The sequence below is a fragment of the Crocodylus siamensis genome, chromosome 6, assembly GCF_052110815.1.
Source record: "Crocodylus siamensis isolate JL-2025a chromosome 6, ASM5211081v1, whole genome shotgun sequence".
Lineage (NCBI taxonomy): Eukaryota > Metazoa > Chordata > Crocodylia > Crocodylidae > Crocodylus > Crocodylus siamensis.
The window spans coordinates 20056200-20078931 of NC_143400.1; the positions used below are offsets into that span (position 1 = coordinate 20056200).

At 59.4% G+C, this 22732-nt stretch overlaps 1 protein-coding gene across 11 annotated transcripts; it reads left to right on the forward strand.

Annotated features, from left to right (window-relative positions):
* Positions 1–24: 24 nt before the first annotated feature.
* Positions 25–17388, forward strand: EFNB3 (ephrin B3). 11 transcript variants are annotated; one of them, XM_090052483.1, is made up of 13 exons: positions 25–173; positions 289–450; positions 594–787; positions 897–995; positions 1176–1284; positions 1506–1594; positions 1812–1902; positions 2139–2271; positions 2681–2889; positions 3436–3539; positions 3702–3845; positions 8851–8962; positions 13229–13419. In XM_090052483.1, exons 2-13 carry the CDS (start codon positions 412–414, stop codon positions 13271–13273), a joined length of 1368 nt encoding a protein of 455 aa, XP_089908609.1. In that variant the 5' UTR covers positions 25–173; positions 289–411; the 3' UTR covers positions 13274–13419. The 11 variants fall into 11 exon arrangements, 9 of the variants coding, with proteins under 9 accessions (XP_089908609.1, XP_089908606.1, XP_089908610.1 ...); XR_016443043.1 differs by lacking the exon at positions 13229–13419 and having other exon boundaries at positions 3655–3845; positions 8851–8959; XR_016443042.1 differs by lacking the exons at positions 8851–8962; positions 13229–13419 and adding an exon at positions 3949–4087 and having other exon boundaries at positions 3655–3845.
* The last annotated feature ends 5344 nt before the right edge of the window (positions 17389–22732 follow it).

Here is a 22732-nt window from a genome sequence, read left to right on the forward strand (position 1 = left end):
ACGTCTCGTGGGATTTTCAGGGAGGATGGCCAGGGCAGCGCGAAATTTCGCGCGGTATGAGGTGGAGCGGAAGTCGCGCGACGCCTGGGCCGGAAGACCGCAGGATTTGGCGGCCGCGGCACCTCCCCCGTCGAAATTCTCGCGAGAGCTTCCAAAAGGAGCGCTCGCAACAGGTCAGGGCTGGCGCGAGGCTCTCGCGAGATGTGACGTTGAGTTCACGCGGGAACGGGAGGTTTGAACCGGAGTCTGCGAGTTCTCGTGAGAGTTGAGTGTCATGGCGGCTTCCAGGCGCTGAGCAGCGCGTGTCTCTGCGGGAGGCCCGGGCAGGTGGTGGGACGGTCCAGCACCCCCTTCTCTGGCCGGCCCAGGGCAAGAGGACAGCCCACCGCCCCAACCTGATCCCCCAGAGCAATGGGCAGTCCATCCCCCCAGCCTGACCCCCAACCTAAGGTAATGGGACAGTCCAAGCCCCCCACACCTTAACTCCCCCCTGCCAATGGGACTATCCACACCCCCCAGCAGGTGTGAATGGGGGTGGGAGAGAAGTTTGGATGTCCCGCCGCCCTCCGTAATCCCCTGCCTCTCTCCTCCAGCACCCTCCCCTGGCAGGCATGCCTACCCCAAGCCCCCACCCTGGATCTGACACCCCCAGTGCCATGGAAGAAGTGCTCCCAGACTCTGGAGCCATGGGGGACCCTGCCCCCCTGGAACCTCCTTACAGCCCCCACTTGGGGGATGCAGGGGAGGGGCCGGAGCCAGGGGAGGGGCCCAGAGAAGAGGTGTATTAGTGAGTATGAGGGGCGGTCTGGACATCTGGGTTCTGCTCAGGTTCGGGGGGGGTTGAAGCAGGGGGGGTCTGGACACCAGGGTCCTTCTGACACCCCGCCTCCCCCCAGCCTGCCGGCCTATGAATTTGGGTGCTCCCCTGTGCTGCTGACGGGCGCCTGGGCTGAGTACGGCCGCGTCCCCGAGAACTTCCTCAAGGGCTGCAAGTGGTGAGACCTCCCAAACAGAGGAAAAGGGGAGGGGGTTTGGGGCGGGGTGGGCCCAGCGCTGGCGTCAGAGGGAGGCCCTGACTTGCAGGGGGCAGCACCCCAAAACCCCCCCATCATTCCAGGGGGGCAGCTGGGAGACAAAGAAAGAGAAACTGAGGTAGGCACATGCATCCCTCACAGGGCCCCGGACGGCTCCTGCCTGCTGAGCAACAGTGCTGACAACACCCTGCGCATCTATGACCTGCCCCCCGAACTGTACGGCCCCATGGGGGGGTCTGCTGCTGAGATGGTGGGGCCTGGGAGCGGGGGGAACCCAGGCATCCGGGCTCCCATCCCCCCCTTCTCCAGCCTGTTCATTGCCCTCCCCGGGAAGGCACAGGGAACCCAGGGATCTGAGTCCCTGCTCCTTTCCCAGGGCACATGGAACCCAGGTGTCTGGGCTCCCAGCCCCCACTCCCTTCTCAGAGCCAGAGGGAACCCAGGTGTCTGAGCTGCCCCCTTCCCCCCCAGAGCCCAGTGCTGCGCATGGCTGAGGGAGACACCATCTATGACTATTGCTGGTTCCCGCTGATGAGCTCGGCCAAGCCGTCCACCTGCCTGTGAGTCATCCTGCCCTGCCCAGGGCTGGATCCTGCCTAGCTGGGGCGTTGGGCCTGGCTGTTGCCTTCTTGCCCCCCTCCTGCCTGTCCTTGAGCCTGGTTACGTTTGGCTGCTCTGTCTGCCGCTGGTTGCATCTTGGGGGGTTTAGGTTCCTCCCCCAGGGGTGGGGCAGTGGCTGGTTCTGCCCCTCCCCTCATGTCTGTTTCCCCCACACAGCGTGGCCAGCAGCAGCCGGGACAACCCGATCCACGTGTGGGATGCTTTCAGTGGGGAGCTGCGGGCCACATACCGCTGCTACAACCACCTGGTGAGTGTTTGCAGACCCGGGCGTCTGGGCTTCCAGCTCCCTATGCCTTGGCCTCGCCAGATCTTACTTCCCTGCTGAGAGCAAAGATGTCCGGGCTGCCTCTACCACCACCTCCACCCCCTGGCGTGGCGCTGGGGTGAGAATCCAGGCCCCCAACCCCCCCTTCTTTCACTCCTCCATCCCCTGGCAGTGCCAGGGAGAGAACCCAGGTGCCCTGATGCCCCCCCTCCCCCCAGGACGAGCTGACAGCTGCCCACTCGCTCTGCTTCACCCCTGATGGGGCCCAGCTCTTTTGCGGCTCTGACAAGACTGTGAGGGTCTTTGACACGGAGCGCCCAGGCCGGACCTGCGAGGTGCGACCCACCTTTGGTGAGACACTCCCCCACCCCTCCCTGCTGCTGGGGGGAGGGGGATCCCTGGGACGCCTGGATTTCATGCCTGCTGAGAGAGTTGGGATAAGATAGCCTCTTGGTTTGGCTTTTTTCTCCCACTGTTAGGTTTTGGAGTGAATGCAGTAGTGACACTTTGCGAGGGTGGAAGTGTTGAGAAGAGCGGTTGGTCTTGGGGTATATCAGGCTTAATGGCAGCCTCTCCCCATGCCAACCCACAACCTGTTTGTTTGCTAAATGGGGGCATCAGTAGGCTCCAGGGTGAATGGCATGTTATTCCCAGCCCCGTGCAGCAAAAAAGCAGGTTGTGGGCTGCCCTCAGTAGGCTCCAGAGTGAACACCTTCAGTAGGCTCCAGGATTAACACCAGCTTGTTTCCTCCCTGAGCAGCGAAGCGGCAGGGCCAAAGCGGCATCGTGTCATGCATTGCCTTCAGCCCAGCGCAGCCCATCTATGCGGCCGCCTCATACGCACGCACAGCAGCACTCTATGCCCGGGCCGACGGTACCCCCCTGGCGCTGCTGCGCGGCCACTGTGGCGGCATTACCCATCTGCTCTTTGCGCCTGATGGCCAGCGCCTCTTCACTGGTGCCCGCAAGGTGGGCATGGCTGGGACCTTGAGGGTAGCTTCTCTGGGTGGGGCTAGACCTGTGTAGGTGGGGTCTGGAGCGGGGTCTGAGGTCGGAGCTAGGACTGGGGGCAGGTTTTGGGTGGGGGGTGGGGTCTGGGAGTGGGGCTCGAGTTGTAGGTGGGGTCTGGGGGTGGGCCTAGGGATTTGGGGTGGGACTAGTGCCTTGTGGAAGGGTTCTGGGGCAAGGCCAAGGGGTGGGGCTTGGACTCCAGGAGTGGGCTAGGAGTTTGGGGGCAGGGCTGGGGGTGGGGCTAGGTATTTGGGGGCAGGGCTAGAGCTTTGTGGGTGGGGTCTGGGGTGAGGCTAGGAGTTGAGCATGGCTAGGGCCTTCAGGGTTAGCTTTGAGGGAGGGGCTAGAGTCTTGTGGGTTGGCTCTGGGGGTGGGGGTAGGACCAGGCGGGGCTTAGGGTTGGGGGCTTGGGGGTATGGCTAGAGAATTGTGGGTGTGGTCTGGGGTGGGGCCTGGGTCTTGGGGTTCAGGCCCAGGGGCGGAGGCTGACGGTCCTGCCCCCAGGACCCCGAGGTGCGGGTGTGGGACCTGCGGCAGCCGGGCCAGGTCCTGGTGTCACTGCGGCGCCGCGCAGCCACCAACCAGCGCCTTTACTTCGACCTTGACCCGTGAGTGACCCCTGCCCCCCCATGCCTGGGTTCTCTTGGTTTCACTGGGCTGTCCATCTCCCAGTCCCCAACCCCGGGCCTACCCTAAACCTCCTAATGGTCATTCCCCTCCAAGGCTGGGGGTGCCCAAGCACCCTCCCCAGGTCACTCTGCCCCTCCCAGGAGTGGGCGGTACCTGGTGAGTGGTGACACAGGGGGGCTGATCTGTGCCTGGGACATGGCACAGCCCCCCCCTGGGACTCCTGAGCCCGTGCTGGAGCCGGCCCTCGCCTTCCAGGCTGTACCCGACTGTGTCAACGGTATCAGGTACAGGGTGGGGGAGGATGTCTGGGTTCCCTCCAGCTCTGGGGGTGGCAGAGCCTAGACACCTGGGTCCTACTCTCTGATGCCCTGCCACCCCCCACCCCAGCCTGCACCCCAGCCTGCCACTGCTGGCCAGCGCCTCGGGGCAAAGGGTCTTCGCGGCACCGTGGGACAGCAGTGATGAGGAGGAAGGGGGTTCCCTGCCCTCCCGCTCCCACAGTGCCTTGCAGCTGTGGTGGTGTGCCATCCCAGGCAGGGGACAGGAGGCCTAGCCTGACCTGTGACCTGCCCCTCACCCTCCCAGGCTTGGATGTGAGGGGTCTTCATAGCACTGTGGGACAACAGCGACGAGGAGGATGGGGGCTCCCTGCCCCCTGCTCCCACAGTGCTTTGCAGCTGTGGTGGCATGAGGGGGCAGGAGGCCTAGCCTGATCTGTGACCTGCCCACCCTCCAGGCTTGGATGTGATGCGGGGTCTCACTGCTAAGGTTGGCGGCAATGTGGGTGCTCCCCCACAGATGCCTGGGTTCTCTGTGTGCGTGCATGTGTGTTTAACACTTGGGTTCTGCGTGTGCCCAAGTCCAGAACCTCCCACCCCCCACTAGTGTTAACTGGGGGGGAGGTGTGTGTGTGTGTGTGTGTGTTTTCCAGACACCTGGATTCTGAGTGTGTGTACCCCCAACTGGCATTCATTGGGGGGGGGGTGTGGGGGTGTGTGTGTGTGTAGGGGGTTAGGGGGAGATGTAAATAGGTGTATTTGTCAGGGCAGGGAGCTGTGCACTCATGGAGGATGGCTGGAAGGGATTGTGTGTGTGCATGCCATCCTCACACGTGTGCGTGTGTGAGCAAGCCAGGGATCATTGAGATGCGTGTGTGCATGCAGAGGTTATATTCAGTGATAACTGTGTGTGTATGTGTGTGGCATACAACATCCATTACAGCATGGGTGTGCAATGTGTAACATACTCACACAGTGTAACATGTTAGCCATCCGTGTGTGTGTGTGTGTGTGCACAGATGTGTGCGTGACAGACACACACATTGAATAAAGTGATGCCTGTATGTATACACATGGGTGTGTGTAACACAAGCATGTGCGCACGCATGGTATAGCGTGTTAACTGTACACGGGTGTGTGGATGTCATGCGCCCATACGTGTACTGAACTAAGTGATGTCTGCACCTATAGGCATGGGGGGGTGTAACACACAAACACAGTATAACATGTTAGTCATCCTGGTGTGTGCACACATGGGGGTGTGTTCGTGTCATAGGCACATACACACACTGAATAAAGTGATGCTTGCACCTATACATATGTGGTGGGGCTGTAACACAACCCCTCAGTTGAAGGGGGGGTGTATCCCACTTCATCTGGGGGGGGTGTGTTCACAAGTTGATGTATTTCATGCACACACATTTAAGCATTATCCATACTTTTGTGTGTGTGGGTAGGGGTGTGTGTGCGCCCCCCCCCCACCTCCGTATTTTTTTTGTATTTGATTTATATTACATGGATTTTGGACCCCGGCTCAGCCTCCTTTCTTGTGGGGGGTCCAGATTTTGGGTTCCCAGTGGCGGGGGGGGGGGGTGCCGTGCTGTGTCATGTTCCCTTTGGGAGGCAGCCAGTGTCACTTCCCCAGCCCCAAAACAGGTGGAATCATCCCTGCAGGGAACCTGGGCATCTGGGCTCCCAACCCCCACCAACTCAGCAGACCCTGCTCCCAGAGCTGGGAGAGAACCCAGGCACCCCCCTCCCAAGCAATGGCACTGGGGCTCCCAGTTCTCCCAGTATCCCATTGGTGAGACTCTGAGGTAGGGACAGGTGCGGAGGACAGCTGTGGAAGGGTATCTGGGCTGGGGAGGCTAGATGCCTGGGTTCTTTTTCTAGTGGGGGAGGGGGAGGGGCTGTGGAAACAGCCACTGCACCCCAGAGTTGGCTGCATTTGAGCCCTGGAGGGGGTTACGGGGAGCTGTTCTGTCTTAGAGCTGGCTGCATCTCAGCAACCAGGTCCCTGTTATACCTGGCCATGACACCCCAGAAGTGGCTGCATCTCAGCACCTGTTGAGGTGTCTGTTATATCCAGCTAGGACTAGCGCCAGAGCTGGCTGCATCTCAGCAATCAGGTCCCTGTTATATGTGGCTGTGACACACCCTGGAGCTGGCTGCATCTCAGTCCTGGGTGATTAGGCTCTATTATACATGGACTTGATTCACCCCAGAGCTGGCTGCATCTCAGTGCCAAGTGACAGGTCCTTGTTATATGCAGCTGATACACCCCAGAACTGGCTGCATTTCAGTAACCAGGTCCCTGTTATATGTGGCCATGACATACCCCAGAGCCGGCTGCATCTCAGCAACTAGGTCTCTGTTATATGCGGCTGTGACGCATCCCAGAGCTGGCTCTGCACCTCAGTGCCAAGTGACAGGCTCTTTGTTATATGCAGTCATGACTTGCTGCAGAGCTGGCTGCATTTCATAGCCAAATGAGGGTCCCTGTTATATGCAGCCAGGGCCCACCCTACAGCTGGCTGCATCTCAGTAACCAGGTCCCTGTTATATCCAACTGTGATCCACCCCAGAGCTGGCTGCACCTCAGCACTGGGTCCCAGTTCTATGCAGCTGGGACCCACCCCAGAGCTGGCTGCATCTCGAGGGCAGGACACCCAGGGCAGGGGTCCTCATGTCTGGTCGTGGCCCCTTTAAGATCCCACCTGGCCCCGTTGCTTGGCACCCCCTGTCCCCACCTGTGTTGCTGGTTTCCAAGAGCATCGTCGTTGCTGTGGCAACTGTGGTGATGTCACAAAGCAGGGACCAGGGTGACCTGGGAGGACAGGCAGGGGATCCTTAAAGGGGACTCTGCCCCAGCATGCCTGGGTTCTTGGGGAGGGGAGGTTAGAGCAGGTGGGGCTGGCAGCGCATACACACACACACGCAAACACACTTGGATGCCTGCGTTGTGTGTGTGTGTGTGTAGTAACACCCCCCAACACACACTAGACACCTGGGTTCTGTGTGTGCGATAACACCCTCCCCCACAACGTGCACATGCACACACATGGACACCTGGGTCCTGTGTGTGTAGTGCCCTCCAACACATGCATGTGCGCGCACACACACTCCACTTCCCTATTCAGCCACCAGGTGGTGCCAGTGACCTGTAGTTATCCTGGGCACTGCCAGTCCTCCCCCCCACCAGTCCCAGACACCTGGGTTCTCACCTTGCTGGGGGGAGAACCAGGAGGGCCCAGGGACAGAGCTGGGGTGGCCCAGGCTCCCCCTCGCTAGAGCGCACTAGACACCCCCCCCCCCGCCAGAGCTGGGGGGAACCCAGGCATCCTGGCCCCCAGCTAGGTGCTGTGGATGGGAATCACTGGTGCCCACTTCAGCGGCCAACGTGTGGTGGGGTAGGGAAGGGGTGTGTCCAAGCCTGGGTTGTGTGCATCTGTGTGTCTGTTTGGGTCACCTGCAGTGTGTGTGTTGAAGGAGGGGGTGGGAATGCCTGGGTTGTGTGTGGGACACCTGAGTCCTCTGCGTGTTTCTGTGTGTTAAACAATGAGGTCCTCTGTGTGTGTCTTGTGTGTGTTGGACACCTGGGGAGGTGAGTGTGTGCATGTGTATGTGTGAGAGCCACCTGGGCTGTGTGTCCCAGACGCCTGGGTTTTGTGTGTGTGTGAGAGATGCCTGGGTTGTGTCCCTGGATGACTGGGCTGTGTGTGCGGGTGTGTGACGTGCCTGGGTTGTGCCTGCATGTGTGTGTGTCCTGGCTCATGTGTGCATGAGATGTCTTACCTGTGTTTGTGTGTGTCCCAGATGTCTGGATCCTGCGTGTCTGTATGCGTGTCAGATGCCTGGATCCTCAGGGGGTGGGGGGTGAGAGAGACACCTAGACTGTGTGTGCGTATGTGTGGTGGGGGGGATGCCTGGATTCTCTATGTGTGTCCCAGACACCTGGGTGTGTGCATGTGTGTGAGACATACCTGCGTTGTGCCTGTGTGTGTGTGTGTCCATCCATCCCAGATACCTGGGTTGTGTATCCTCAAGATGCATGGGATGGGTGTATGCTGGGTCCTGTATGTGTGTGTTAGATGCCTGGATCATGTGTGTGTGTCTGTGTGAGTCTATGCATGTCAGATGCCTGGATCCTTGGGGGGGGGTGGGGGGGGGGTATGTGTGTCCATTTCTGTGTCCCAGATGCCTGGGTCCTGTGTGCATGTGTCAGATGCCTGTATCCTGTCTCTGTGTGTGTGTGTGTGTGTGTATCTGCATGTTTGTGAGATACCTGGGTTGTGTAGGTGCGCGTGTGCATGTGTGTGTCCCCCAGACACCTGGGTCCTGTGTGTATCTATGGCTCTATGGAACTCACATGCCTGGATCGTGTCTGTGTGTGTGTGTGCGTGCGCGTGTGTGCGTGTGCACGCGCCCTAGACGCCTGGGTCCCTGTGCACGCATACGTGCCCATTCCCTGCTCTGTTCCCACCTCCGTGTCTTCCTTCTCTCCTCCCGCCTCGTCCCTCCTCCTTTCTCCGCTTTTTCCCATTTGCCCCTTCCCGCTGCTTCCCTTCTCTCTCGCTCTCTCTCTGTTTCTGTCTGTCTGTCTCTCTCTCTCTCTCACACACACACACACACACACACACACACACACACACACACACACACACACACACACACACACACACACACACACACACACACACACACACACACCCCCCCCACCCCCCCTCCCTTCCAGGACCTGCCTCCTGCACCCCTCTCCACCCCATAGATATGGGGGGTCTCTACCACCCCTTCATGGGGTCCTTCACTGCCCCCCTCCAAAAAACACATCCCTGTTGTGTGAAGTTTGTGTAGGCCTCTGCTTGACCACCCCACAGTGCTGTGTTACCTGTGCCTTGTGTTACCCCTGGATTGGGAGGGGGGGAACCCACACACACTCAAGAGGCAGGAGAAATTGGGGGGGAGGGGCAGGATTTGTGCAACACTCACGGCTTTTCGTGTCCCCCTGGAGGTGTCATGGGCCCGTGGCTGTGGTGTGCGGGGCTGCTGGTGTCGGCGCTGGAGGCGTGGGTTGCAGCCGCTGTGAGCCTGGAGCCAGTGTACTGGAACACAGCGAACAAAAAGTGAGTTTGTGCTGGGGGGCAGGTGTGCAAGACAGGTATGGGGGGGGACAAAAAGTAAGTGTGTTGGGGGGGTGGCAGACACTTAGGTTGTATGTTTTGGGGGGGTGCTATGGGTTTGCAAGACACTTGGGTTTTGGCGGGGGGGGACAAAAAATAAGTGCGTGTTGGGAGTGTGTGTGTGCCAGACACTTAGGTTGTGTGTGTGTAGGCAGGATGACAAAAAGTGTGTGTGTGGGTGTGCGAGACACTTGGGTTGTGTGTGGGAGAGACAAAAAGTATGTTGGGGTGTGAGTGTGCCACACAGGTTGTGTTTTGGGGGGATGAGACACTTGGGTTGTGTGTGTCAGAGGACAAAGTGTGTGTTGGGGTTGTGGGTGCACCAGACACTTGGGAGGGTGTAGCGGGGGGACAAGAAGTAAGTGTGTGTTGCGGGGGGTGTATGGGTCTGACACTTGGGTTGTGGGGGTGTTGGTGCGCCAGACATTTTGGTTGTGTGTGTCAGGGAATGTTGGGGGTATAGGTGTGTCAGACACTGTGGGGGGGGGGGTAGCAGCGGGGCAGACAACAAGTAACTGTGTGTTGGGGGGGGTGTATGGGCCAGACACTTGGGTTGTGTGGAGGGGGTGTTGGGGGTGTGCCAGACACTTGGGTTTTGTGTATATGGGGGTGACAGAAAGTGTGTGTTGAGGTGTGTGAGACAGGGTGTGTGTGTGTGTGCGCACACAGGGTAGGGAAACAAAAAGTAAGTGTACTGGGGAAATGTGCAGGGGGGAAGGGGAACAAAAAATGTGTTGGGGGGGGTATGGCCCAAACACTGGGGGGTAGTGTCTGTATGTGTGTGTGTGTGTGTGTGTGTGTGTGTGTGTGTATGCGCAGGGTGGGGAAACAAAATGTGTGCGCAGGGAGGTGTGCAGGGGGGAGGGGGACAAAAAGTGTGTTGGGGTGGGTGTGCGAGACACTTGGGTTGTGGGGGGGGTATTGGGGGTGTGGGTGTGTCAGACAGTTGGGTTGCGTGAGAGGAGGAGAAAAAATAAGTGTCTGTTGGGGGACTGCCAGACACTTGGGTTGTGTGTGTGTGTGCAAAGAGGTATGTGACAAAAAGTAAGTGCATGCTGGGGTGGGTGTATGAGAAACTTGGGCTGTGTAGGGGTTTTTTTGGGGTGTGGGTGTGCCAGACAGTTGGGTTGGGGGGGCAAAAAGTAAGTGTGTGTTGGGGGTGTGTGCTTTGGTTGTGTGCGTGTGCATGCACGTGCATGTGCAGGGAGGGGGCAAGTGTGCTGGGGCTGTGTGCAGGAGGGAAGGGGGACAAAAAGTAAGTGTTTGTTGGGAGGGTGTAGGTGTGCCAGACACCTGGGGGGGAGGTGCATGTGTGCACAGGCTGGGGGAACTAAAAATAAGTGTGTTGGAGAGGATGTATGGGAGGATGACAAAAAGTGTGTTGGAGGATATGGGTGTGCCTGACACTTGGGTTGTGTGTGTGTGTGTGTGTGTGTGCGCGCGCGCGTGTGCAGGGGGGCAAAAAGTAAGCATGTGTGCCAGAAGCATGAGTGCTGTGTGTGTGTAGGGGGAGGGGTTGGGAACAAGACAAAAAGTGTGTGTGTGCGCGCATGTGCCAGACACACGGGTTGTGTGGGGTGGGAAGGAACAAAAAGTGTGTGTGTTAGGGTGTGCCAGACACCTGGGTTGTATGTGTTGGGAGATGGAGGACAAAAAGCGTGTGTGTGTATGTGTGTCCATGGCCCTTACTTTTGTTGTTCTGTGTGTGTATCTTTTGAAATTAGTCGCACTCTGTGTGTGTGGAGGGGGTGGTGTTAGATACTCACAACTTCTTCCAGGTGTGTGTACACATCTTTTACTGATGGCTTTATACACTCACCTCTGTGTATGGTGGTCAGGAGGGGGGTTGTGTGTGTGTGGATGTGTGTTTGCTGTGTGGATAGGTGTGGATTTCTCCCAACTGGCTCCTTTTAGTTACCTCGGGGTGTGTGTGTGTACAGCTGAGTGGTGTGTGTGTGTGTAGCTGTGTTGTCTGTGTGGTGTGTGAGGGGCTTCCTGTGTGTTGGGTAAGTATAGAGTGTGTGACACCTGGATTCTCTGTGTGGGGGAGGCAGCACACCAGGGTCCTGTGTGTGTGTGCGAGGGGACACTTGGTTTGTGTGTATGTGTGAGACACCTGGGTTCTGTGTGTATCTGTTTTGTGTGGTTGTGGAAAACCCTGGGGGGGATGACACCTGGGTTCTTTGTGTAGGTGTATGTTTATACCAGTGAATTCTTGAAATTTGTGTATCAGGGATGAGGAGTTTGTACTTTTGTAGCCTTTAAGAGAAGTTGCGCTCTGTGTATGTAACAAGAGCCTGGGGACAAGGATATGTGTGTGTGCACCTGTCCATGTGCTCACAGCTCTGCCTGAGTCTGTGTTTCCAGTTTGGCTGTGTGTTGCTATGGTTTGTGTGAGTGTGTGTGTGTGCATGTGTCCTGGACACCTAGGTTCTGGGCCTGTGCCTCCCCCTCCCCCCCTAGCTCTGGTGCTCCATGACCCTTTGGGGCAAAATCCCCCCAAAAACCCCAATTCCATCCTCAGCACCTCCTCGAAAACACCAGTTTTTGTGAAATGCAGGAAATCCCCTTTTCCACTGCCAAACCCCATCCCCCTCCCTCAGTCTTTGCAGCTTTTTGCCCCCAAATCACCCAAAAAACATGGGTTTTACTGGGACAATAAAAAACCTTGTAGGCATGGTTGCGGGGGGTGAAAAAATAAAAATCCTCGGCGACCCAAATCTGGCCTTTTTCTCCTGTGTTGTAAAGAGGGAGGTACTCCTCACTCCTGACCTGCACCCCCCTGCCCCCCTCAGTCCTGCCAGTGCCCCTCACTCCTGACCCGCAGCCCCCTGCCCCCCCACCATTGTCCCAGTCTGACTGGGCATGTGAACTGGTTCTGGGTCCCAGAGGCCTCTGCCTTATGACTTGAGAGGAGAGGCAAGAGGATCCCAGGTGTCCGGGCCCCCCAGACGCCTTCCACGGAGCCAGGGGGTGGGGCTTGTTCAGGACTCCTGGGTCGGGGAGGGGAGGGGAGGGCGGGAGGGGGCCTCTGTCCTTTTGCAGGAGCATGGGGGGTGTGCATGCAGTCTCATGGGTCTGTGGGATTGAGCTGGGAACACACACACACTCACACGTGTGTGTGTAGTTGCCAGCTTGTGTTAGGGGCCTGCATGTTGTAGGGCCTGGTGTTGCCTGGCTGGACTGTGTCGGGGGCGGTTGTGCAGTTGGCATGGCAGTTATGGTGCTGCTGTGCCCTGCAGGGGTGTAGTTGCATTGTGTTACATGATGGTAGGGTTGTGTGGTTGCATGGCAGCACTGCGTAGCAACTATTTGTGCCCAGATTTGGTGTGGTTGTGTTACAGTACCACTGGGTTGTTGTGTTGGGGTGTGTCACCAGTGCAGGTGGTTGTGTTGTGTGTCTGGGTTGCACTGCACACACCCCGTGGCTGTGCCCTGGGTGGCTATGGTTGTGGTCTGCTGTCACAGGCTTGTGTGGTTGTGTCAGGGGGGTTGCGTTGTGTTATGGGGGCTGTGGGGTTGCATCGTTGGCTTGTGTTATGGGGGTGTGGGGTTGTGTTGAGTTATAGGAGGGAGGGGTTGTGTTACGTTAGGTGATGGGGTGAGTTTCATTGTTGCCTACTGTTACAGGAGGGTGGGTTGTGTTGTTCTGTTGAGTTACAAGGGTGTAGGGGTTACATTGTTGCGCTGTTATGGGGTGGTGGTTGTGGTGTTGCTTTGTGTTACAGGTGGTTGTGTGGTGTTTATTGCATTGTACTGTACAGCTGTGTGGCACATACAGCATCTGGGCCCTGGCTGAGTGCAGTTGTATCACACGTTTGCGTGCTGTCACAGGCCCATGGTGTGCATGTGGTTGCATGCGGAAAGGCCAGGGGGGTGACCATTATGCTCTGGGTGGGGGTGGCTGTGTTGTGTTGTGTTGTGTTACAGGCTTGTGTGGTTGTGTTGTGCTGCTGGGCTGGGGGTTGTGGTGTGTGGTGCACAGAGCAGTGGCTTCACTCTTGTGCTATGTGCGTATCCCAGATGCCTGGGTTGTGTGTGTCAGACACCTGGGTTGTGTGCATGTGTGTGTCTCCGATACCTGTGTGTCTCTGTGTGTGTGCACATGTGTGGACTTCTAGCACCATAGGGATCCCAGGTGTCTGAGCTCTCGGCCCGCGAGAACCCAGGCGCCCAGGTGGGCCTGACAGCAGCGCCATGTCCCTGCAGGTTTGCAGGTGCAGGCGGCTACGTGCTGTACCCACAGATTGGTGACCGGCTGGACCTGATCTGTCCGGGGGTGCAGGGTGGGCGTGCAGGGCTGCCGGGTGAGGCCTACGAGTGGTACAAGTTGTACCTGGTGGGTGGCACAGCCGCGGCGCGCTGTGAGCTGCCCCCTACGCCCGGCCCCGCACCCGGCCCTGCACCATCCGGCCCTGCGCCTGCCCTGCTGCTCACCTGTGACCGGCCTGAGCGCGACGTGCGCTTCACCATCAAGTTCCAGGAGTTTAGCCCCAACCTCTGGGGCCATGAGTTCCGTGCCCGCCAGGACTATTACATCATCAGTGAGTGACCGTGGTGTGGGGGCCCCAGGGGGGCTGTGACATCCTCGTGGAGTGCCCCAGGCTTCCCTTTGGGGCTGGGGTGTGTGTGACATCATCACTGGGTGTCCTGGGGTCCCCTGGGGGCTGTGACATCATCACAGAGTGCCCCAGTGTCACCTGGGGGCTGTGACATCATCGGAGGGTGTCCCAGGGTCCCCTGGGGGGGGCTGGGTGCCGGACACCTGGGTTCTTTAGCTCTGGGAGGGGCGTGAGGGCTGGGGAGCGGGATCCGGGACATCCTGGTACTCTCCCGGCTCTGGGGGGAGGGGGTGTGTGTGAGGCCTGTCCCAGACTCCTGCGTTCTCAGCAGGCAGGTGCTGGCCCTTTAAAGGCCCCCCCTGCCTGGTGAAAGCACCTGCATGAGCATGGCGGGTGCCCCCGGCACCTGCCCACACCTCGCCCCCACTGCGGGGCCCAGGCCCAGGCCTTGTCCCACCAGGCCCTTGCCCTCCCAGGGAACCCAGGCATCTGGGAGTGAGGGGCACCGGCAGGGAGGGGAGCAGGGCTTGGTCAGGGAGAGAGGGCTGGGCACCCTGACACCTGGGTTCCCTGCGGGTCCATCCATCACTGGGGCTGGATTTGCTGAGAACAGTGGAGCAGTGAATGTGTGTGTGAGACACCTAGGTTCCCCCTGTGATGATGTCCCTGCTGCTTGCCATGGCAGCAGGACAGGGCAAGGGCTGATTCCTAGCAGGGAACCCCTCTCTGCTCCTACGCAGCAGCCCCTGCCCCCAGCAAAAGAGAACCTAGGCACGTGGGGTCCCAACCCACATCCCACCCTGCCTGGCACTCCCTGCTAGACCCCCCACTGGTCCCTCGGCCTTGCTGGTGCCCCTCACTCCTGACCCACAGCCCCCTGATGCTGTCCCCCCACAGCCACATCAGACGGCACCAAGGAGGGGCTGGAGAACATGAAAGGCGGCGCCTGCCTGAGCCGGGGCATGAAGGTCGTCCTCAAAGTGGGGCAGAGTGAGTCGAGGGCCCGGATGCCTGGGTTCCCTGCCCAGCTCTGTGAGGGGAGGGGGTCTGTGTGGGTCAGAGCAGGGGAGCTGGGTGCCTGGATGCCTGAGTTCTCTCCTGCCTCCAAGTGCTGCCACCCACCCCCCTTTTTCCTCCTGTATGAGTTGATTTTGCTGATTCCTGCTGAGTCCCTGAAATGAGATAATTAGTGACATTCGTGATTGGAGGGGGCAGCCATGGGGGGGGCAGCTCTGTGATTGGCAGGTGCTAAAAACAGCTGTAAATGCACTGATTGACCCAGGCTGGGGGGGGGCAGGGGGCTGCAAGTTGGGAGTGAGGGGCACCAGCAGGGCTGGGGGGGCAGGGGGCTGTGGGTTGGGATTGAAGGGCACCAGCAGGGCTGCAGGGAGCTGTGGGTCAGGAGTGAGGGGCACCATCAGAGCTGGGGGGCTCCACTGACCCCCATGCCCCTCTGCCCCACCAGATCCTGGCTCTGTCTCCCCCAAGTCCAGGTCGGAGGCGCCAGCAGTGAAGGACCAAGGCACCCTGGGAGGGGCTGACCCCAGCAAGGATAGCAGCCCAGGTACAGCAGGGCCCAGATGCTTGGGTTGTCTCCCCAGCTCTGGGATGGGAGTGGGGTCTGGGGCCCCAGATGCCTGGAACCCCTCCCCTGACCCCTTATTTCTCTCTCTTTTCCCCCACTCTGCAGGCTCCGGGAATGGGACGGGGCGTGCAGGGGGGGTGGATGGCCCCCTGACCCAGTCTAATGTGCCAGCCGTGGCAGGGGCAGCAGGGGGTGCAGCTGTGGTGGCACTATTGGCAGCTGGTGTGACGGGCACCGTGTGCTGGCGGCGCCGGCGGGGAAAGCACAGCGACACCCACCACCCGCCCCTGTCGCTTGGTGCCTTGGGCAGCCCTAGCAAGCGTGGGGGAGGTGGTGGGGGCGGTGGGGGTGGGGGGGCTGGCAGTGGTGGCAACAACAATGGCTCAGAGCCCAGCGACATCATCATCCCACTGCGGGCAGCTGATGGCGCCTTCTGCCCCCACTACGAGAAGGTGAGCGGTGACTATGGGCACCCCGTCTACATTGTCCAGGAGATGCCCCCCCAGAGCCCTGCCAACATCTATTACAAGGTATGAGGGGCGGGGAGCTGACTTCTCCCTGCCCTGTGGCCTTGCCCCTCCAGTGGCTTGGCCCTGCTCCCCCAGCGCTTGAGGGGTGAACGGAGATGGATCCGGCCCCTCCTTGCACTGACAGGGTTAACAGACAGATCAAGCCCGCCTCACCCCGAGCACCGATGGGGTTAACATAGACAGATCCAGCCCGTTCAGGACTGACGGGGTTAACGGAGACAGATCCGGTCCTTCCCAGGACTGACGGGATTAACATAGACAGATCCAGGCCCCCCAGCACTGACAGGGTTAATGTAGATGGATCCAGCTCCCTAGCACTGATGGGGCTAACGGAGGTAGATCCAGCCCCTCCAGCACTGACAGGGTTAACGAGCTCCAGACACCACCCCCCAGCATTGAGGGGGGTTAAGAGAAATAGATCCAGCCCCCCCCCTTGGCACTGACAGGGTTAATGAAGATGGATCCAGCCCACCCCCCCAGCACTGATGGGGTCAGTGGAGGTGGAGCCAATCCCCCCAACACTGAGTGGGTTAACAGAGAAAGATCCAGCCTCTCCCCCACCGCTCCCCACAGTGACAGGGTTAACGAGATCCAGTCCCCCCAGCACCGATGGAGTTAATGGAGATTGATCCTGTCCCCTCTAGGACTCATTGGGTTAATGAGATCCAGCCCCTCCCAACAGTTACAGGATTAACGGGGATGGATGGGGGGGGTACCACTGATGGGGTTAAGGGGGATGGCTCTCACCCCTCTGAGGCAAGGATTTATGGCTCCCCACTAGCTCTGCCCCCCCAGACACCAGGACCCTCCCCCTGCTGGCTCCATAGGGGAGTCTGGAAGTGATAGGGTTAATGAGAATCTCTCCCCCCCTTGCCCCCCCAGCACATAAGGCTGGCTGTGTGGCCTCAAGGGGGTGGAGCCTGTCTTATCCCAATTGGTTGGGTGGGGATGGTGTGGGCGGGGCTGGAAACAACCAGACCAAGATGACCACTGTCCCCCTCCAGCAAATGGGAGGCAGAACCAGGCCTGGGGGGAGGGACTCTATTCTCCCCCAGCTCTGGAGGAAACTAAGACAGGAAGTGACACCACCTGACAGGAAGTGAGGAGTAAAGGCATCCAACTAGGGTGGGACTTCCTATTTTGGCTGGGGAAGGCAGGGACCTGGACTTCCTGGTTTGGGTGCTTATGGGGGTCAGGACTTCCTGTTTTGGACACCAACGAGGGCTGGGTCTTCCTATTTTTGGACACCGGTGGGGGTCAGGACTTCCTGCTTTGGGCACTGGCAAGAGCCAGGACTTTTTGTTTTGGACACTGATGGGAGCCGGGACTTCCTGCTTTGGGCACTGGCAATGGCTGGAACTTCTTGTTTTGGATACCAATGGGGGCTGGGACTTTCTGTTTGAGGTGCCATTGGGCACCAGGACTTCCTGCTTTGGGCACTGGCAAGAGCTGAGACTTCCTGCTTTGGACACTTATGGGGGTTGGGACTTCCTGTTCTCTGCCGTGAAAGAAGCCGGGACTTCCTGTTCTGGATACTGGAGACTGGGACTTCCTGTTCTAGGTACCAAAAGAAGCCGGTACTTCCTGTTTTGGACACCGTTGGGAGCCGGGATTTCCTGTTGCCTTGGCCATTCCCACTGTGCCGGCCTTTCCTGTCCAAATGGTTCATTATAGACGTTCTTGTGAACCTGACCTGGCTCCGTGATTCTTTTGCACGAGTACTCATGAGTTAACAGGGGGACTTGCACATGGAGGGGGAGGATCTGGGGCAGAGCAACGAGGTCACCTTAATTCAGGGGTGGGCAAAATGTGGCCTGTGGACTGGATGTGGCCCGCCACGCCATTCTATCCAGCATGCAGGGCCCCTAAAAAATTTGGAAAATAAATATCTGTCCCTGGCAACCTGTCATGCAGCCCTCGATGGCTTGCCAAAACTCAGTAAGTGGCCCTCCACCCAAAATAATAGCTTGCCCCTGCCCTAACCCTGCCCCCAGCTGGGCACCCAGATACCTGGGTTCTCTAACTGCCAGGGCAGTTGGGTGGAGTCCCAGGCCTGGATGCTGCCCCTTTAAGGCTGCCCCTCCCCCAGTCCCCCTGCCCAGCTGCGGGGGGGCCCTGAGTGATGGGGAGTGTGACCCCTGGGGTTACAAGTCACCTGGCCCCTCCCCCAGGCCAGGCCAGGTCAGAGGGGGGAGCCTGGATGACTGGTTCCCTGGGAAGGGATTGGGGTCTATGGGAGGGGGTTGGAGCCCAGCTGGATTAGGAGACCCAGATGCCAGGTCTGGAGTTTGGGGGTCCAGCACAGCTGCTGCCCCCTTGTCTCCCACCTTGGCAACCAGTCCTGGGGACTTGACAACAGTAACTATGGCAACCTGGTACCTGGCAACGGCCACACAGCACCAGGGAAGGTGCCTGGGTCCAAGGCAAGAGGGGTTGTGGTGGTGGTGGGGGGGCATTCATCAGCCCCTCCCCCACAGCCCGTGACCTGGATGCCTGGGCCCCATCTCACCTAAGGGGTGGGGGGCCATGGGGCCTGGGGGTGGGAGCCCAGATGCCCGGGTTGTCTCCACGTTCCTGTCCCCCAGTGGACCAGGCTGAGGTGCTAGCACTTCTCAGTGCTGCAGGGGGCATGTTGTCCTTGCAACCAGGAGAGACACAGCCCCCACATCACAGTGGCTACAATCCAGGCCTGATCCAGGGTGCTGGTTGCCCCCACCCCCTGATCAAGACCCCCAGAAAGGGAGCTTGGAAGAGCAGGATGCAGTGGGCTCTGGGGTGTAGTAGCTGGAGAACAGCTGAGTATAACACTGGTGGGGGTGGGGATGTGGGGTGAATCAGGAACCCCTGGGGGGTGCAGGGGGCTGGAGGTTGGGAGTGAGGGGCACCAGCAGAGTTGAAGGGTCATGGGACTGCAGGTTGAGAGTGAGGGGCACTGGCTGGGTTGGTAGGCAGGTGGCTGCATGTTAGAAGTGAGGGGCATCAGGAGGACTGGGGGGGCGGCAGGGGCTGCAAGTAGGGAGCGAGGGGCACCAACTCCAAGATGCAGCCAGCTCTGAGGTGGGCAATGGGCCCAGGATGAGTCAGTGTGGGTGCACGGGGGCACTGGACCATGGCAACAGCTGGCACTGCAGCCTGCACCCCCGCTTGGCCCGGGGGGGGTCACGTCTTGTCTCTATGTGCTCAGCAAACAGGCCATAGGCAGTGCCAGGATCTGGTGGGAGGGCAATATGGAGGGGCGGGGGGGGGGGCGGCATTTATGAGCTGGACGTTTAATTTAAACGACATCAATCATGGAGTTGGGGGGGGGGGGTCCCCACGTTCCCACACCCCTGGAGCCAGGGTGAGGCAATGAGGGGCTGGGAATTGGCCTCCCACCCCCCTACCTCCCTTTGTCAGGGCTGAGACCCAGAGAAGTTGTCTTGCCTCTCAGGGGCAGGATCCAGGCCTTTCCGGGCCTGTGTGAGGGGTGCCTGTCCTGGCCGGGCAGGAGGGGGCTGTGGGTTGGGAGTGAGGAGATGGTGGGGCAGGAGGCTGCGGGTTGGGAGTGAGGGGCACTGACAGGATTGAGGGGGGTACAGACTGTGGGTCGAGAGTGAGGGGCACCAGCAGGGCTGGGGGGCCAGGGGCTGTGCATTCGGAGTGAGGGGTACAGGCAGGCATGGAAATCTTTGTGGGAATGTGGTACAGCTGGGGGGGGGGTGAGGGGGATGGGAGCCGAGTCCCCCCCCCCCGGCACCATCCCAGGAGACGTGGGCGCAGGGCTGGAATCTGCTCATTAAACCCGCAATGAATCAGATGAGATCAAGCCTCAGCAACAACATACACGGGCCACGAGCCAGGACGCCTGGGTTCCTTGCCTGCTTTAGGAGGGGCACAGGGGATGGGGGGCACCGGGAGCCTGGATTCTCCCCCAACTTCTGCATCCCAAAAGTGCCATCTTCCTAGGAAACACCTCTGAACACCTGGGTTCCCTCTGCAACAGGAGCTAGGCCTTGAGACTAAGACGCCTGGGTTCCTCACACTTGGGCATGGGTTAGAGCAGTAGGGTGGTAGGTAGATGCCTGGGTTCTCACCTGGCTCAGGCAGGGGAGTGGAGCCTAATGGCTCGGAGCAGGGGGATGATGCCTGGACACCTGGGTTCCATCCGGCTTTGCAGGGGCAAACTGACCCATCCCCCAGCCCAGCCCCAAGAGCTGCTGGTGTGGCCAGGTCCTGAGTCCTCAACTGGGGTGGATCTCTGCCTTGTGACGGGGATCTGGGACAGCATGGCGGGGTAAAGGTCAGGAGTGAGAGGCACTGGCAGGATTGTGGGGGGGGCAGGAGGCTGCGGGTTACGAGTGAGGAGCAGCACAGACGCTGTACCCCTCACGCCGGATCCCCGCGGCCCCATTCCCACCCCCTCAGCCTGGCTTCCAGCCCAGGCCCAGTCCCGTTGCCTCGGTTTCCCCCAGCTGGGCACGCCTTCCCCACCCTGACCTTTCCCCCTCCATAAATGTGAAACCTGGGGGCCAGGCTGTTCCCAGACCCCCGCTGCCTCAAGGGCTGCCCTAGCTCCCCCAGTCAAAGCCCTGGCTTGTTGCCGTGGCTACAGGCCTGGCACCCCCCCCAACCCAGCACAGGGGGGGCATCATGGAGGCCTCCATCCCCTTAACTCAGGTCTCTGACTTTTTGTGAGGGTTGAGGCTGGTGGGTGAGAGGAGGTGATGTGGTGGGGGGATGGACACCTGGTTGCCAGTGGATAGTTGGGCCTGGCTGGAAAGGGGTGGTGGGGGGATGACCTTCAGGTGCCTGCTCCCATCTGGGTTTGGGCCTGGGAGGCAGGGACAGGGGTCCTAAGTCCTTTTGTGAAGCCAGGACTGGGTAGAGGTGGGGCTCTGCTAGCCCCCCACACACTGTCCCCTCCCCCACTCTTGGGTATCCCTGACGAAAAGGCTGCAATTAGCGGAGCTGACGCCGCGGGAAGTGTCATTAGGGGCTGGAAATGGAAATGTAATCAGGGCCCCGTGGCCCCCCATGAACCCTGTACTCCTGGAGAGGCACCCAGCCCTGACGGTGCCCCTCACTCCTGACCTGCAGCCCCTGCAGTGGGTCAGGGATGGGGATGGGTTTGGGGTCTCTTCACGTTCCAGGAGGGGTCTGGGGGATTGGAGCAAGGGGTGCTGGGAGCTCGGACACTGGGACTCCCTCCGGCTGCGGAGTCTGGTGCAGCTCCTGCTTGGGGGCTGGGCCCATGAGCGGTGCATGCTGGGAGCTCTGCTTGCTCTGGGGCATGCTGGGAGCTGGGCTTTCATAGATTTCATAGACATCAGGGGTGGAAGGGACCTCAGAAGAACACTGAGTCCAGGCCCCCACCCAAAGGGCAGGAAGTCAGCTGGGGTCATAGGATCCAATTTGCTCTTGAAGGTATTCAGAGTAGGTGCTTGAACCACCTCCGCTGGCAGACTGTTCCAGACCTCGGGGGCTCGGACAGTAAAGAAATTCTTCCTTATGTCCAGCCTGAAACGGTCTCGCAGTAGTTCATGACCATTCGACCTCATCATCCCTTGGGGCTCTCTGGTGAACAGATGTTCCCCCAGATCCTGGTGGTCACCCCGATAAACTTATAAGTAGCCCATCAGATCACCCCCGAGCCTGCGCTTTTCCAGGCTAAAGAGCCCCACGGCTCTCAGCCTGTCATCATAAGGTCTGTTTTCCTGACCTCTCATCATGTGTGTGGCTCTTCTCTGGACTCTCTCAAGCTTCTCCACATCTTTTTTGAACTGTGGAGCCCAAAACTGGACACAGTACTCCATCTGTGGCCTCACCAAGGCCTAGTACAAGGGGAAAATGACGTCCCGGGATTTGCTTGAGAAGCATCTATGGATGCAAGCCAGCGTTTTGGTCACTTTACTAGCCGCAGCATCGCATTGCAGGCTCATGTTCATCTTGTGGTCAGTGATGACCCCCCAAGTCTCTTTCTTCCATAGTGTTAGCCAGCGTAGCACTGCCAAGCTTATAAGGATGCTGCAGGTTTTTCTTCCCAAGGTGGAGAGCCTTGCATTTTTCGGTGTTAAACACCATCAGGTTCTTGTCCGCCCATTTGCTGAGCCTGTCCAGGTCAGCCTGGATCACCTGCCTTTCATCTGGCGTGGATGCTTTGCCCCAAAGTTCGGTGTCATCAGCTAACTTGGCCAGTCTGCTCCTGACTCCAATGTCCCCATCATTAATGAAGTTGTTCAACAATATGGGTCCAAGGACAGAGCCTTGGGGGACCCCACGGATGATGGGAGACCCCACGGGTGTCAGGGCACCATGATGAGTGACTGCCATCAATTACAACCCTCTGGGTCCAACCATGGAGCCAATTTCCCAGCCAGCGGATCGTGGTGGAGCCAAGATCAGCTCAGGCAGAGGTGCACTGTGGGAATTCGACTCACCTTAGTGGCAGAGCGGTGCATGCTGGGAACCTGGCTCATGTCAGGGGCAGAGCAGTGCATTGTGGGAGTGTGGCTCTCCTCAAGCAGAGCAGTGCATTGTGGGACCTTTGCTAACATAGGAGCTGAGCAGTGCATGCTGGGAGCTTTGCTATCTCTGGGGCCGAGTGGTGCACGCTGGAAGCTCAGCTCACTTCAGGGGCAGGGCAGAGCAGTGCATGGCAGGAACCTGGTTTTCCTCAGGGGCAGAGCAGTGCATGCTGGGAGCTCGGCTTTCACCAGGCAGGAGCAAGGCACGTTGGGACTCATGCTAAGCCCTACTATATGTCGGGAACTCCTGGGTAAGATTAGCAGACCTTTCCCGCCTCTTTTCCTCCAGCTGATCCAATCAGACGCCTCTCCGCGTCTGATTGACACCACGGCTCCCTCCCCTTCCCCGCCCCCCAACCGTCGCACGCTCCTTCCCCCACCCTCCCCAACTGTTTCCAACAGTCCATCCCGCCCTGCCCCGCCCCGTCCCCTTCCTTGCCTCTCATTGGTTCTTACCCGCGCGCGTCCCACCTCCCATTGGCTCCTTGTCCGGCGCGCGCCCCGCCCCTGCAGCGTCCGTTGCCCTGGGAAAC